This window comes from Pleurodeles waltl, chromosome 6 (genome assembly GCF_031143425.1).
Source record: "Pleurodeles waltl isolate 20211129_DDA chromosome 6, aPleWal1.hap1.20221129, whole genome shotgun sequence".
NCBI classification, from domain to species: domain Eukaryota; kingdom Metazoa; phylum Chordata; class Amphibia; order Caudata; family Salamandridae; genus Pleurodeles; species Pleurodeles waltl.
This window is the reverse complement of record NC_090445.1, coordinates 1448168567-1448184865: the sequence shown is the minus strand read 5'-3', so window position 1 is coordinate 1448184865 and position 16299 is coordinate 1448168567. Positions and strand designations below refer to the sequence as shown.

The window sequence follows — 16299 nt, the reverse complement described above, 5'->3', positions numbered from 1 at the left end:
GTCCCATTGCTAGTTAGTTCACCCTCAAAAAGGGGGCTGCAGTGAGTGAGCCCTCCACATTTTATTGCTATTCACAGTGTTTTATTCCTGCATTCTGGGCTCTTGCATTTCTTACTGGGCCATAATTTTAAAGAGCGTTCCACCAACGTACCTGAAGCCCTGAGGCTGAATACAAAACAGCTTGTTGGGAAAATGTGATGTCTCTCCCTTTTGGCAGTATATAATTAAGAGTATTTCCAATGATAGTACAACTTAACTTGCTTCTTTGAAAGAATTGGCGAGATCGCAGTCATCTCTAAACAAAGTTTGTGGATCAACCCATTTATGTTTCTGCATCACCTGGACGCACCGTGACATAGGTTCTTGTGTTCCAAAGTTCCCCTTTCTCCCAAAACCTAGTACAGTGACTTGAACAGTTTTCTACCCTTACTCTGTGCTGTGCACTAAGGCACATATTTATACTCTGCGTTGAATTAGTGTCATTTGTTTGTACGATAATTCAACGCAAACCTACCTCTATATTTATACTTTAGCGCTAGACCCGTCCAGCACCAAAGTTATGGAGTTAGCGTAATATTTTTACCGTGAACACCTACCTTGCATCAAAGAGATGCAAGGTAGGCGTTCCAGGGCAAAAAATGATTCAAAGGCCCAAGCGCCTTATTTATCCTCCCGTGCAAAAATCACACATGGGAGGAGGAGGGCCTTAAATAATGGCGCTAAGCATGCTTAGTGCCATTAGTTAAAGCCTGTGTATGGGCAGGCGTTAGAGGACTTGTGGCCCATTTTCCATGGTCATAGACCTAGGAAACAGCCCACAGGTGCCCTTCCCTGCCCCCTGGGATACCCCTACCCACCCGCACCCACACCTGGAGGACACCTGAGGATGGGGGGACCCATCCCAGGTAAGTCCAGGTAAGTTTTTTTCATTTTTTTTAAAAGTGCCATACGGGGGCCTAATTTGGGCCCCCCTACATGGCACTGTGCCCAGTGGCCATGCCCAGGGGACATAGGTCCCCTGGACATGGCCATTGGGCTGGGGGGCATGACTCCTGTCTTTACTAAGACAGGAGTCATGTCCATGAGGGGTTGTGCATCAATAAAATGAAGCTTGTCAGGTTAGAGTCATTTTTTTAATTCAAAACTGACTAGCGCCATTCTTTCCGTCACAACCTCCAGTTTTCCCTACGCCTCCCCTACCAGGTTAGCATAATTTATTATAATGCTAACCAGGCCTTAGCTCCGGTTTGCGCCATTCTGTAAATATGGCACCCTGCTGGCATCCTGGAATGGCGCAGGTTTGCGTCAAATAGTATAAATATGGTCCTAAATGTCACTAACTAGAGTTGTAGGTTATATATGCCCAACAAAGCTACCACTGCTCAAAAGAATAAAGAAGACTCGGGCCCATATTTATACTTTTTTTAGTGCCGCATTTGCGTCATATTTTGATGCAAAAGTGGCGGAAACTTACAAAATACAATTGTATTTTGTAAGTTTGCGCTGTTTTTGCATCAAATAATGACGCAAATGCGACGCTAAAAAGTGTAAATATGGGACTCAGTTTCTCTATAAAGAATTCAAAAAAGTCAGCAGAGAAAAGAAAGACGAAAAACAAATCCACTTAACATGTACCTTCTTCATTCTTGGCTATTGGGGCCCTCTGCAGACTTTTTTACTGTAGGAGGTATTGCTCCGTATCATGTCCTCTGTTGTTAATAAAGCTTCAGCCTTGACCTGCGGCGTTGATAACCCAACGCCCTTCGAAAAGCCCTTAGTGTGTAAACATTTAAACCTAAGAGAATTCATGCCCAGAGCATGTAAGTGCATTAACAACCAATATTTTCTCCATGGCAATCACTCCCGTATCCTCCAATGGAATTGTCGGTAAGGTGTTAGAATAGCCTCTACAGATGGGTTCATCAATACAGGTAATCAATCAGTCCTTAAATATCACTGACAGGTCACTGAAAATCCACATATTGTGGTGACGATTTTTATTGATGGAGTATGCCAACCTGTTAAGCGGCCAGGGCTTTATTATCAGAGGGTCCCAACTTACAATACTTATGCAATAAACAAAAATAGGCTTTATCCAAATCCCAAGGTTAGCTGGATAAATTTCAAGGATAGAAATTAGACATGATATCTTAGATCTCTTTGGTGTCTCGGAGACTGTGCTATGAATAGGGTTAGACGCCAACCATGAACGGCCCCCTCTGTACAAGGAAGGAAGCTGACAAATGCCTGTTATCACCCCCACTAATCAGATTATGAAGACCCCCCCCAATCCCTTGTCTCCAGCTCTGGACGTTTGTGTGATAGCCTAAGCCTGGTGCATTCTGGGAGTGGTAGTCTTGTTTCACTGCCATTGAACGATAATTTGTAGGTGAAAAGTTCAGGAATGGAAATAGTGTCCATAATGCCCTGTAGTACGTTGGTTGCACTAGATCAGATACTACAAACAGGGGGCCTTAGTCATATCTGTAACTACGTGTCCAAAACCCCTTGCAGCTATTACTTCTAAAAGAAAGAACAAAATGCACATTCAACATTTATCGGGTTGATAGAGAGTTGGTAGTTGAAATTGTATAAAACATGCTGTTCCCCTGGTCCCTTAAATTACATCTTGTGGGTAAGACCCCAAGATCCCCCTCTATATTACTGCCACCCTCTTGAGACATTGAGACAAAATTAATCAGCGTCATGCTGATACAACTAACCTATCGCCGCTCTCCCTCATCATGTGTGTTGCACTTGGTTCTGCCCTTCAGTATGCCCCGAATTTTTTGCTTTTCTGATCACCCATTTTTTGGACTTTTTAATCTGGGTGAGTGTCATTACCGGTGGCTCATCCATGGTAATCACATGGCAAACGGAATGCATGTGTTTATCGCTAGTGTCCGCCTTTTAAGATAAGGCCGCTGTGGTATGGTAAGAGGCACTTGGCTGGCTCAATGTTAACACATGTGCACATGTGTGCAGGCAGCGTGTAAGACACTGCTGTCGTACACAGCCCGATAATAGCACACAAGTAGCCTGGCACAATGGGGACTCTGCAGGGATAGGTATTCGCCTGAGATAGGCTTAAGAGGGTAGTGTACACTAATAGGGACAGTCAGTGTGCTTTACTGTTTTATATATAGTGGCACCCCATTATAAACATAGGGTGGGAACTGGTTTAGAGTGTAGTTTAACTCCCCCTTGGCCTACAGAGACCTACAGAGAGCATTGATGTCTTGAATTGGAGTGTAATCTAGAGGAAAACAAATATTTAACTTTCCAAAATGATAACTGTACATCTTATGGGTCATCCAGAGTTTCCATATTTTGTTGGCGCAGTTCAGGATCAGAGCCCAGGCTTGGTGTCACCTGCTGTGCCCAGTAATTACATTTTCCCCAGCAGCAGGAACACAGGCTGTCTGCCCTCCCCCCACAAAAGGAGCAGTTAGTAGTACTTCTCCCAGCTCCTGAGGAGGAAAGCGGTCAGGCGGAATGATCTGTACCAATCACCCAGCTGTCACACTGTACCAGTGATGGGCCTGCCCAAGCTCACAGAACAAAGGAGAGTGCCCACATAACTTGAGCCATCCCTTCGCAGGGCTCCCTTTGAAAGTCTTCTAGGGTGTAAGTCGCTGGCAGTGATGTCAGTGAGGGATGGAGCTGAGGCCCCAAGGAGCTCATGTGACCAGTGTCTCCTGGATGACACCATCTTGAGCAGGAGGGTTAGGACAGGGGTGGAAAGGTGATGTGGCACCCCAGGATTGGCCAGTGGTGTCTGTCTTCTTCAACGCTCCTCTCCCCTTTAAAAACTCTTGCACAAGTAGGACATTCCCTCTTGCCTGCGGGTTTTTACACATTTTTCTGCTGGATCCTAGAATTACAATGGATAACTGAAAGGAGGAATGCCCTGAACCCCACTCAGGACCAAGGACTCTGCCCAGTTGACCCCAAGACCAGTGGGTCTCCCAAAGGGCCAGTGAGGCTGGCCCCCTTACATACCCTGAGAACCAGTTGGGGGAAAGCTCTGGTCTTTTCTGCACCCAGAAGTAAAGATCAAGAGGAGAGCTGGTTCAGGGGCCCAGGAAAACCAGGCTTCTGAGGGTTGCACCACTTTAGAGATGAGAAAGGTTTCTGAAACTGAGCGTCACCGGGTGTAAAACAAGCACAGGATTGTCCAAATCAGCCCAATAGATATTGCATTTGGAGGATTGGCAACCTTTCCCTTCTACCGGCGTAGAAGCTGGTTGCATTTTTGCTGAGGAGAGGGCATGCATGGGGCCCCCTCCCTGTCACTCTGTCTTGCCTGGTGACCCCATCCGTGGGTGGATTTTTGTTGCAGGGGCTGAGATGCCATGCCCAGAACCCCTGAGTGCTCAATGACGAGGCACAAGGCCACTGAAATTTTTACAAAGAACAACATGAACCACAACTCTCCCTGGCACAGCAGGGGAGCCGCTACTATAAAATTCACAGCATTCACAGAGGATCACCGCATAATGCTTTGCAGGGTCTCTTTATCCAAGTCACTACTTTTCTGGCTATTTCTCCTCTCGTGGTGGCCCAAGAAGGATGCAGCCACTACTAACAAATTCAGCACAATGCAGCCTTTCTCCCCATTACTATTTTGAGTCCCAACCATGAGTTGCGGGGGACCCCCAGCAGTATCACCACCACTGGATTTTCAATAACCATTTCAAGCTTTGTCAAAGCTGGAGCTTTTGCTCTCCAGCCAGGAGTGCTGCGCCCTCTGGGGGCTATGTGAATGGTAACATTCAGAGACGCCTGGAAGGCCTAAAAATGCACAAATGGAATGTCCATGTTGTTGTGCTTTCAAGGGGTTGTTTGTATGGTTACAATGCAATGCTTTTTCAATGTGATGTCCTCTAGGGGCTGTTCATTTCAATTGCAGTTTTTATATCAAACACATGAAAGAATACACAAACACAAGGTTTATTCCTGATAAATGATTTATTGGTTTATCATAATGATTGAAAATGTTTTAATGGTTCATCACAACAATTTTTAATGAATTTTAAAAAAGTAATGGTTTTATTACAAAACAAATTATTTAACTCACTTGAGATGTTTGGGTGACCCCTGTAGAAGCGCACCCATGGTTGCAAGTATACATATCCGTAATTGTTTGCCTAGTATTTAGTAGTGTATGTATAATAAATGTACTTCTCCTGTTTTAAAGAAAAAGTACTGACTGGACAATCTTTTATTGAGTGTTCTTACTGCGTGCCAATGGTTGGTAATTAATAGCTCCACACCACCTCCCTTGAGTAGGCCTTGGACTGCTCCGCTTCACTATCTTGTGAGATTTATGTGCTACAATAGGGGTGTTTGGTTACCAGTGTGGACAATTGTGGATCTTTTACTTGTGATGGCCACACAACTAATAGCCCAATTTCCAGCCTTGCAGAATCTGGCATTCCCACCGGTCATGACAGAAACCACTTTTAATGATTGGAGTAGGGAAGTGCCACCACTACTGGACAACCTATATCAAGATGGGGCCACGCTACACAGGTATACATGTAGACAACTCTTCCAGCTATCTGATGCAGACAGGTTTCACCTCACCCAATCTCTCCATTGGGTGAGCACAGAAACAGTCAGGGAAAGAGGAAGCAGGGCTAGAACACTCCTTGAGCAATTGTTTTCCCCGAGGTGTCCAAAGAAAGGTGTCACTTGCCTCTACATGGCCCTTTGTGGCCTTGCACAGCCATGTAATCACACACACCCGTTACTTTAGGATCATGATCTTGAAACACCATTATTAAATGAGACTTGGCAGTGACTCTGGACGCAGGCAGTGGGGATAGCTAACACCTACAAAGTCCTCACCAGTGGTACTTTGGCCCAGTATGCACACATGCTATGATGGAAGCATCTGACCTCTGCTGGAGGGGCTGTGGAGAGTGATGCACAAATTTTCATGGGGCAGTGTGATCTGGTAAAGCAGTTCTGGAGTGAGGTGCTCCAACAGATTCACCTGATTTGCTCTGTGTCACTGCCACTGAATACATTTGTGCTTCTGTTGGGCGGGAGGAGGAGAATTCAGTTTACACCTACACAACTCCTAGGGGCAGGTTACTCACATTTTTCCTTTTGGCAGCACGACTCATGATAGCCCACTCTTGGAAGAAACCTCTCCCTCCGGGCCCTAAGTACACTGTGGTGGACCAAAATGTGGCATATTTATGCGATGGAACGTCTGATGGTGCAACTTAATATTAGGATGTTTAAATTTGGCAGGATTTGGCAGCCGTTGAAAACTTACGTTAAAAGGGACAGGACCCATTTAAATACTGCTATCATCATGGAGCGATCTTGACTGAGAGGACTTTCGTCTTCGGACGGCACTTTGGACGAAGGGATCAACAAACATTGCTGACGTGCTTGATGTTAAGCATAAACAATATGTTGATTTGTTTGGTTGTAATCACGGGCAAAAATGACGCCTGGGAGTGGGCGGGTCCAAAAAAATGACGTCCAGCCGCTTTTGCGTCGTTTTTTAGCGCCTGGTCAGGGCAGGAGTTAAGGAACCTGTGGGCTCGGAAGGAGCCCAGAGGTGCCCTCCCATGCCCCCAGGGACCCCCCCTGTCACCCTTGCCCACCCCAGGAGGACGCCTAAGGATGGAGGGACCCATCCCAGGGAACATAAGGTAAGTTCAGGTAAGTAATTTTTTTTTTTTTTTGTGGCATAGGGGGGTCTGATTTGTGCCCCCCTACATGCCACTATGCCCAATGACCATGCCCAGGGGACAGAAGTCCCCTGGGCATGGCCATTGGGCAAAGGGGCATGACTCCTGTCTTTGCTAAGACAGGAGTCATTTCAATGGGGGTTGGGAGTCAAAAAAAATGGCGCAAATCGGGTTGAGGCGAAAATTTTGCCTCAGGCTGACTTGCCCCATTTTTTGGCGCCCAAGCTCCATATTCCCCTACGCCGGCGCTGCCTGGTGTACGTCATTTTTTTTCACTCACACCAGGCAGCTCCGCCGGCTAACGCCGGCTAACGTCATTGAATAAATACGGCGCCCGCATGGCGCTTCAGAATGGCGTTAGCGGCGTTAGATTTTTTGACGCACAACTGCGTTGGCGCAGTTGTGCGTCGAAAAGTATAAATATGGCCCAAAGTGTTTCAAAAAATGAAATTGCATGAAACATCCACCATTTATATTGCTGTATTTGTGATATATGCTGCATGTTCCCAGGCTTAAACCTCTGCTTGTGCGGATGTATTACAAACTGTGTAACATTCACGAGCCTATTAGCTACATTGTTACAGTACAGTTTAAAATCATCATTCAGAAGCAAGATTAGTTTTAATGCCCTGTTCATTTTTTTCAGAATTAAGCTAAGCTTCTTGCCACGAAAACAGAATTGTACCAGTCTCCATAACCTAACACAAAAATACATGTAAAACGATTGGTTCACCCAATCGTGTATATATGTCAACTTTTAGACCGTCAACTGCAGGTTCCAGCCCCTAGCACTGCCGTAGATAACGCAGTTCGAGTCTCAACAAGTGTAATCTCATTTTCCAAGAACTTCCTCATCTCCTCAGATCCTAGTCTAAATAATTCGCTGTTACCTTTGAATATTAACCTGGAACTAACAAAATAAAACGTCACAACACATATCGTCCTCAAATTAAATTTGTTTAAATTATGAAGATATTTAAATACAGTATTTCTATTAATAATGAACAGAACCCAGATTCTGCATACACCTAAAAAACAAGAAAAATATATACCTAACAGATATTAATTGAATCATAACATATGCCCTTTCTTCAGAGAGAAAACAACGTATAATGATGGCAAGCTAGTCAGAAGAGAGCTTAGCCTGCCACTGACGCACAACAGTGAAAACGGCTTTCTTTCCTTTCAGAGGATGGGACATGAACATTGATGGCATTGGAAAAATAAAAATTCAGACCGCTGTTGACTCATCAGCATGGGGGTGCCCAACTGCTCTAAGCGCAATATAAACAAGCCTTTGCAATGCAATGGGTCTCGCATTTGCTCGACTTAGAGCTATTAGAGTTGTAAAGTCCTAACCAGACTTTTCTTGCCACATGAAAACAAAAAGTAAAACAGTGTTGCATAAGTGATTTAAAGCACCTCAGCATGAGCATGAATCACGAAGGAGAGACACAAAAGGAAACAGAAGTTCGCTCGCAGTCAAACCTAGCTGCAGTTATGCAATTCTCCATGTAAGAGAGTCGATATCATGCAAAGTGCTCGATTACTGCCCAGCGAGATCGCGCTGTGTATGAAATTAACAGAAAAAGTAGTCCCGAAGCCATGCAGAAAATATCGAGCTTCCTATGTTTTCAGTAGTTGGTTGGTGCGCTTGAAGAGGGCTAAATACCAGAAAAGGCATGACGTATGCATGCCTTTCACAAATGAAATCAAGTGAATTTTAAAAGGCAAGCTCACAAACCAACAAACCTGATGGGCTTGCGGTGGGCATGGCTAAAATCCCACGGAGGGATTACAACAGGCTAGAGCGCTTGCACACTCAACCCTAAAAATAAGTGTAATACACTATGTTGCAGCAAATCCTTGATGTTGGATGGCATTTCAATCAAGGTAGATATGTAGTGATTTTTGGGGCATGTTTACTAGTCAGAATTTGAATGCTGTATATCATGATATTTTGGTTGTTCTGAAAAAACAGAAAAGGGCAGATTGAATAAGCCTCCATATTAAATTGAATGGATTGTACCACTTTCCAGAAAGAAATGGACGAAGCAAGTTTCCATACATAAAACATAATATACCACCTTCTACACAAGCCATAAAACCTGCATTTTAAATAGCCTGCTGTAAAGAAGGTTCAACAGATCTTCTCTTTTTCTCTGCTTTCAGTTCCTAAACATTCCATTCCTGCTACGTGCTGAATCTGCACTTATACCGTCACATTACATATAGCTTCTCATGCCTTTGACAAATTATAAATACTCTATATATGCATATTTTTTTAAGAAAGTCTTTTTGAATGTATGTGGCTTTCGTTTCTGGAAACTAGAGGCTAAATGGTGGAGTGTGAAGCCAACATTTTAGTGCAGTTCATAATTATTATAATGTTAAGATTACAGATTAATGAGGCTTCTAAGGAAGAAATGACGCATTGTTCAATAGATTGGCTGGATGTACAGTATCCTAACTAGTTATTAAGCAGTGCATAATTGAAATGCATAACACTTGTAAGTGACATTAAATGAAGGACACAATGGATAATGCAAAAACACTAAGGGCCTTATTTATACTTTTTGGTGCAAAACTGCACCAACGCAAGGTTGGCGTTCCCGTGCAAAAAATGACTCTATGGCCTTAACGCCATATTTAGGGGCATATTTATACTCTGCGGCATATTTATACTCTGTTTGCACTGAATTACAGTAATTTTTTTTACTCTAATTCAGTGCAAAACTAACTCCATATTTATACTTTGGTGCTAGACCCGTCTAGCACCAAGGCCCAGATTTAAACTTTTTTTGCGCCGTATTAACGTCATTTTTTGATGCAAAAGTGGCGCAACCTTACAAAATATTGGCCCTTATTTATACTTTTTGCTGCAAAACTGCACTAACTCAGGAGCTTTGAGAGATAATGAAAAGAGGATCCCACAACCTCTGGCAGTGTATAGGAATACAGCACTTAAATAAAGCATCACAATCAGACATTAGAAGGTTAAGGGCCCAACAATGTTGTGATACGAAGGATGACAATCACCTATGTGTCTTGCAGTTTGAGCACGTTTTTAGGGAGTGGAGACAATCATACATTCATGCAAAGGTACTAGGAAGTGGAGACGGGTAAAGTGTGGGTGGGAGGGAGTGTATGACAGTGACAGTGTTAAAAAGGAGAGCAGTTTATTTCTTTAATCAGAAAGAAGAGAGCATGCCATTTTGACGGAAAGAAGAGGTATTTAAAACCCATCAGGCAAATAATGATGTTACATGGCTTCTATAGCATGGAAGCCACATCTGTGGTAGTGCCATAGTGTCATAGAGTATGACGAGCCACATAATTAGCCCCCAAAACTTTGTTAAGTGTCTCAATGGGACATCAAGTATTTGTTTTGGATTTTAAGATACTTGGTCGATTTAATACATTGGAAATAAATTGTGATTATTGAAATAGCCCAAGAATTCTTGTTTGTCCCTGGATTTAACCTCTACCGTTGACCTCGTCTGCTGTTTGCCTTCCATCTTTTCTCCAAGTTCACCTTTCCTTTGACCTTCTATTCAGTCTCCCCTTTTTATTTGTCCCAACTAATTTGTCTCTCTCAACCACAGTTATTTTGTGAACTTTACTTTTTAGCTGTTCAGAGGAAGATGCTAGATGATCAAAGAAAAATGAAAGAATTAAAACTACAACAGGAATCTGCCAAACAACAGTTCTTCCAGACAAGAGAACAAGTATGGCTTTTTGAAATAAAATAAAGTTATTTTGACTTCACTATCCTGCAGTGTTGGGTGAAAAAATGCATTGTGTAGAGCATAATGTACTTAGATGATTGTCTTCCTTTAATTATTTTTGCCGATAAGTGCACTAATGATCTACAGTATCTTGTTTCAAGATCTCTCCCCCTCCTCGCTCTCTAATTCCTGCTGACAACACAAGTAACAAATATAAATGCAATGATTGTTTCAGAATGCCTTTCTTGCTAAGTTACCCTTTTACCCATCTGCCAGCCTTCCAGAGACCCTCACTTAACCTCCTTTTGCACTATAAACATACAGTTCCCTAGCTATAATAATTCACTTGTGCTGCTGAGAGTCCAAAACATGGCTTGCCACTTCATGTAAAGTCTAAAATACTCAGGGCCAGATTTAAGAGAAAATGACAGTGCAGGTCACTGCGCCAAATTTGGGAGAGTCGCGCATCTTCATTTTCTCAATGCAGGGATGAGCCGAATTTAATAGAATACCCCTCTGTTGCCCCCTGCGCCGGCGCCGAATTTGCTGTTGTGCGCCTGCACATCAATCCTTGCACGATAGTGTAAGCATGGCTGTGTTGAGGAGGAGATTGTTTTTGTGCAGGAAGGTGCACTTTCCTGCCCAAAAACAAGCTTAAATGGCGATTTGCTCTTTCTATGTGTGCTGCATTATGCATAATGCAGCACACATAAAAAGAGCAAAAAACAAGGAGAAATGAAAGCATTTCTCCTCGTTGCGCCATGCTAACGCCAACCCTGGGGTGGCCTTATATTTCGGTGCTGCCTCAGGTTTATGAAAACTTGCAAATCTAGGGCAGCGTCAAAATGCAATGGGTGTTACTGTGGCACTACCACAGTAACACCCATTGCACCCTCCTTCAACGCCAAGTGCTGCGCATGAAGGGGTTGTGTTTACAAGGTAGCGTTAAGCCACAAAAAGTAACTTAACTGCACCTTGTAAATATAATGCAGTGCACAGCACCACCGGACCGTCACTGAAAGTGACGCTCCAGTGGCACTAGCAGTTCTTAAATATGCCCCGCAATCTTTATGTCACTGGCTCTATAAACATGCCTCTGACTGCCGAAGAAACACCACATGGACAGGGACAGTTCCTTTGCTAAGGCGAAGGAGCACTTCACCCCCCCCCCCCCACCCCAACACCACTACAGCAGCAGCTTCAAAACCTTTGCTATAAAACAATAATAAACAATGTTAATTATCATTTTATAGTAAAAGGGGTGGGCCGTGGTGATGTGACGAAACAAAAGCGGAGTGCACAGAATCCCCCTCAGTGCACATGAATGTTTGGCCTACCATTTCGGGCCTTCTCTGCTCTGATCTTTGAAATGCTTTGTAATGGTCTGGTGGTGCTTCACATTTAAAATCCTTACTTTGCTTGTGGGGATCATTTTAACAAAAGTTCTCCTGCAGATAAGGAGAAAGAACCTTCAGCGAAGCTTTAGTGTTGAGCAGTCACCATGTTTTTTCAGCCACCTGACACTTTTTTTGTTGTTGCAGAAATACGCCCCTAAACTGAGAGGTTTTTTCCAAAGGAGCGTTCTACCTGCATGTCAGAGCTGCAGTTCATTTTCTCTGACTGAGTCCGCCATGCTTACAAGCCAGTCCTGAGCTAGAAAAAGCTGTATCAGGTGGCCCACCCTAAATAGGAAAGGACTCCTAATACAGTAAAGGCAGTCACACTGAGCAGTTGCACTGCCACAATAATTGACTGCTAGCATTCTGACCGAGACTCCTCCAGCAGTTAATCTGCTGTTTCCCCTTCTTTAAATGGTGCAGGACTCGTACATTTGGTAGAGCAAGAGTTCTGCATTTTTATGGCCGAACTCCCACTTCACCAAATACTAAATGACCATCAAAGTATTTTCAATGAAGCGTTATTTCTTGATCCAGTCTTAGAGAGGAATTACTCTTCAGAATCCAGACCTGATTCACAAAGAAGTTTCTGTGAGTAGTTGTGCCATACTTTAGGCTCAGGTAGGTTTTGCCAATAAATTTGTAGGAGAAGCAAATGCTCACTCATCTAAAGTAAGTTGAAACTTACAAGCCTTTGTCTGTAGGCAGGGCTTACTCTAAAACATTTTTAGAAGATAGTAGAAAAATATCTTGAAGTACAATACGGAGCGATGTGTACTCAGACGAACATCATTTAGTCAGGAAACGAACAACCATTGCAGTATAATACACAGAAAAGTGTGCCAATAATGGACAGACATCTATCCAAGTAACCGAGAGTTGTATATCTAACACAGAGAGTTGAGTATAAATATTGAGATTTTTTATCTCCATCACTATTTATCTTTATTTTCCAATTTCAACACCAGTTCTCACAATCAGCTGTGGCGATGAAAAAGCACGGGGAAGCTTTTGCTCTTATCCATTTCCTTGGGACCATCACTCAGGTCGTTCCACACATCTTTTTACAGACACTTCCATAGAGTATTGCAAAGCCTCTCTTGGTACTTTAGCTGTTATAGACTTTTTCTGCCAACAGCTGGTATTGTGCCAATATATTTGATATCTGTGATCCATTTCTAATGAAGTGAAAGCTTTATTGAAAATGTCACTCAAGTGTCTTATCAAACAGATGTGTAGGCAACAATGTATGATGTTGGCCAGTCTCAGCTCCTTCCCCCAGTGCTCTATCAGGGTGCATAGGCATGTACTTTGGAGTTATGTCGACTGGTAAGTTCTTGGCTTTGTTAGCTTTTCTATGTGCATGGACGTTCCGTGACGCTAGGCGTGAGAATTTTCGCTGTTCAGTCATGGCGGAATTGGAAAGTTGAGGTAGCCAAATCCCATAGGCTATTTATATTTTCACTCACCAAGTTTCATCTGAAAGGCACTTTCAGCCCACTTACAATTAACGGAAGTGCAAACGCTCAGGCAGAGTAATGTGGAATTTGTCCTCTTTTCTTATGTGTTGAGGAGCAGGGTTAGAGCCGTTGTGCTGCTGAGATGCCGGATATATGAGACTTCCCTTCGCCATGCTTTCCTTGCAGTAGAGTTCCGTTCCTTTAGCTTGAAGTTCAAGGAATAATCCTCTCGAGTACTTGTTAAATATCCATGTGGGAATCTTGCTCTGTAGGTGTATCATTAATGCAGATGAAAAAGTGGTCCTGCTCAATTCTCTTCCACATGGGAACGCAATCATCTATCTGTATCTTTGGTACATTGTTTTGTGCATTCCTACCTTACATTTCTTAAATGTGTCTGTCAGTATGATCATCAGAACATTCTTTGCACTCATTACTGTATTCTCATTTAGTAAAGACTTTGAGAAGAAAAGGCGATGGGCGGTATTGCCATTATTACTTGCTTGAGATATTTAGGGGCATATTTATACTCCATTTGCGCCGAATTAGCGTCGTTTTTTTCGACGCAAATTCGGCGCAAAACTAACGCCATATTTATACTTTGGCGTTAGACGCGTCTAGCGCCATAGTATGGGCAAATAGCGTCATTTTTTTGCGTGAACGCCTTCCTTGCGTTAATGAGATGCAAGGAAGGCGTTCCCGTCTAAAAAAATGACGGCGACGCAAATGCGTCGTATTTATACTCCCGGGCAAAAATCACGCCCGGGAGTGGTCGGGTCAAAAAACCCCACATTTGCGCCACTTTTTAACGCCTGGGTCAGGGTAGGCGTTAAGGGGCCTGTGGGCTCAAAATGAGCCCACAGGTGCCCTCCCCTGCCCCCAGGGACCCCCCCTGCCACCCTTGCCCACCCCAGGAGGACACCCAAGGATGGAGGGACCCATCCCAGGGACGTTCAGGTAAGTTCAGGTAAGTATAAATTATTTTTTTTTTTTTTTTTTGGGTGGCATAGGGGGGCCTTATTTGTGCCCCCCTACATGCCACTATGCCCAATGACCATGCCCAGGGGACAGAAGTCCCCTGGGCATGGCCATTGGGCAAGGGGGCATGACTCCTGTCTTTACTAAGACAGGAGTCATGTAAATGGCGTCTGGGCGTCGTTAAAAATGGCGCAAATCGGGTTAAGACGATTTTTTAGCGTCAACCTGACTTGCGCCATTTTAAGACGCCCTAACGCCATTTTTCCCAACGCCGGCGCTGCCTGGTGTACGTGTTTTTTTTCCACGCACACCAGGCAGCGCCGGTCTGCTTGCGCCGGCTAACGCCATTCAATAAATACGGCTCCCGCATGGCGCTTCAGAATGGCGTTAGCCGGCGCAAAATTTTTTGACGCTAAACTGCGTTAGCGCAGTTTAGCGTCAAAAAGTATAAATATGGGCCTTAATATGCAAAGCTCAGTTCCTCATTGCTGTCCTTTTGCTGCTGGTCCTCTTCTTGTGCCTCAGTATTATTCTACCCTTTGCTGAATTCAAAAAGGGTGTAGCTTAGGAAGGAGCCCTTCTTATAACCCATGCTGTTTACAAAGAACATTTTTGTGAGTGGACATTGTGGACCTGGTAGGTGCCTATGTAGATGCAACTCAATTTGGACCCACTTTTTGTAAGTTTGATTCCTGGAAATTGAGCAGTAAGTCAGAAATTATCTGGGGGCGTAACTAAGCTGCTGAAGATGGTAGACGTGTGATGAAACGCTCCACTTTGGCCCGGTGATTTTGTCTTCTAATCCGAGTGCTGTGGGGGTCTGAGAGTGCCATAGAAGAATCACTCGGCTGGGCGTTTGCCGCCCAAGGTCCCTCATTTGGGTTGCTGGACTTCAGCGGCTGGAGAGGGCAGCCGGTGATGCATGGGCCTGGAGCGTGAGGCACGCACGCTGAGCACTCTCCTGGTCGGATCGAGACTAGAGGGGCCTGATGTGAGTTGGGACTGCTGCTGAAGTCGACGGAGGAGCACGGGGAAGTGAGACTCTTACCTCTGTGCTCCTGGTTGACTCTTGGTGAGCCGGTTCCTCTACATTGTGCTGCTGGGGGGAGAGCGGCAAGACCATGTGCTGCCTGATCCCTTGAACTGGGGGCTGCGATGAGACCAACGCTTACAGGGGGAGACCCCTTACAGAATCACCCTCTCTACGCTGGAAATTGCACCCAGCTTGGGAGGGGCCTGTTGCTTCCTGCTTGAAACTTCCAGCCTGACCCTGGAGAATAGTACAAACGGCAGGGATTCGGCTGGTGGCTGGGCTTGCGGTCTGCAGAAGCTCACTTTGCGCTCATCTGGCTGGAACGGGGGAAGGCCAGGCACGAGGCCACTACTTCAGGCGAAACGCTGGAGAGGGGTCACCCCCCACTGCACTGCTGTCCCACAAGAGGAATCCTGAGATAACCCCTAGGACGGCCAGAAAACCATCATGGGCCCCCAACCCCACTCCTGCAGGGCTTAGGGGACAACACCCCAGACACTTGCAACTGCTATATCTTGCCGTGAATATAATCCACCAGAGTGTGCCCCGCACTTTGCGCCCGCAGAGGTGCATTGGATCAATGTGAGTCTCAGGCTGTGCACCTGGGGTTGGCCGCAGCTCTGGATGGCCTGACTATGAATCTGGTCAGTGGGGGCTACAGGACTTACTGATGGACTGACACGCGCTTCTACTCAGCGACCACACGTCCACATGCAGTGCATATAGTGGAGCTTCCACATTCTCCCCGAAGACCTTGGCTAGCCATTCTCACATAGACTGGTACTCACCTCCACAAGGGATTACAACACAATAATGAACATGGGAAAGTACCAAACCAGAGAGTCTCAGGAACATGTGTCAAACCTGCTAGATGAGACGGTCGGTGTGCCATCCTCTATGCAAGTCCAATTTGATAAGATCGCGGTGTCTGTGGGCCTGGGCCTCCTGTGTGCTGAGCATCACAAACTGGTCAATACAGTACTGGAGGTG

The 16299-nt window shown here is 44.8% G+C and overlaps 1 protein-coding gene across 1 annotated transcript in view; it reads left to right on the top strand.

Moving 5' to 3' along the window:
- LOC138302149 (probable DNA double-strand break repair Rad50 ATPase) overlaps positions 1–16299 on the top strand; it is a 135073-nt gene that overhangs the window by 49404 nt on the left and 69370 nt on the right. The window contains exon 5 of the mRNA XM_069242510.1: positions 10344–10441. Coding sequence (XP_069098611.1) covers positions 10344–10441 — 98 coding nt within the window. The remainder of the gene's footprint in view (positions 1–10343; positions 10442–16299) is intronic.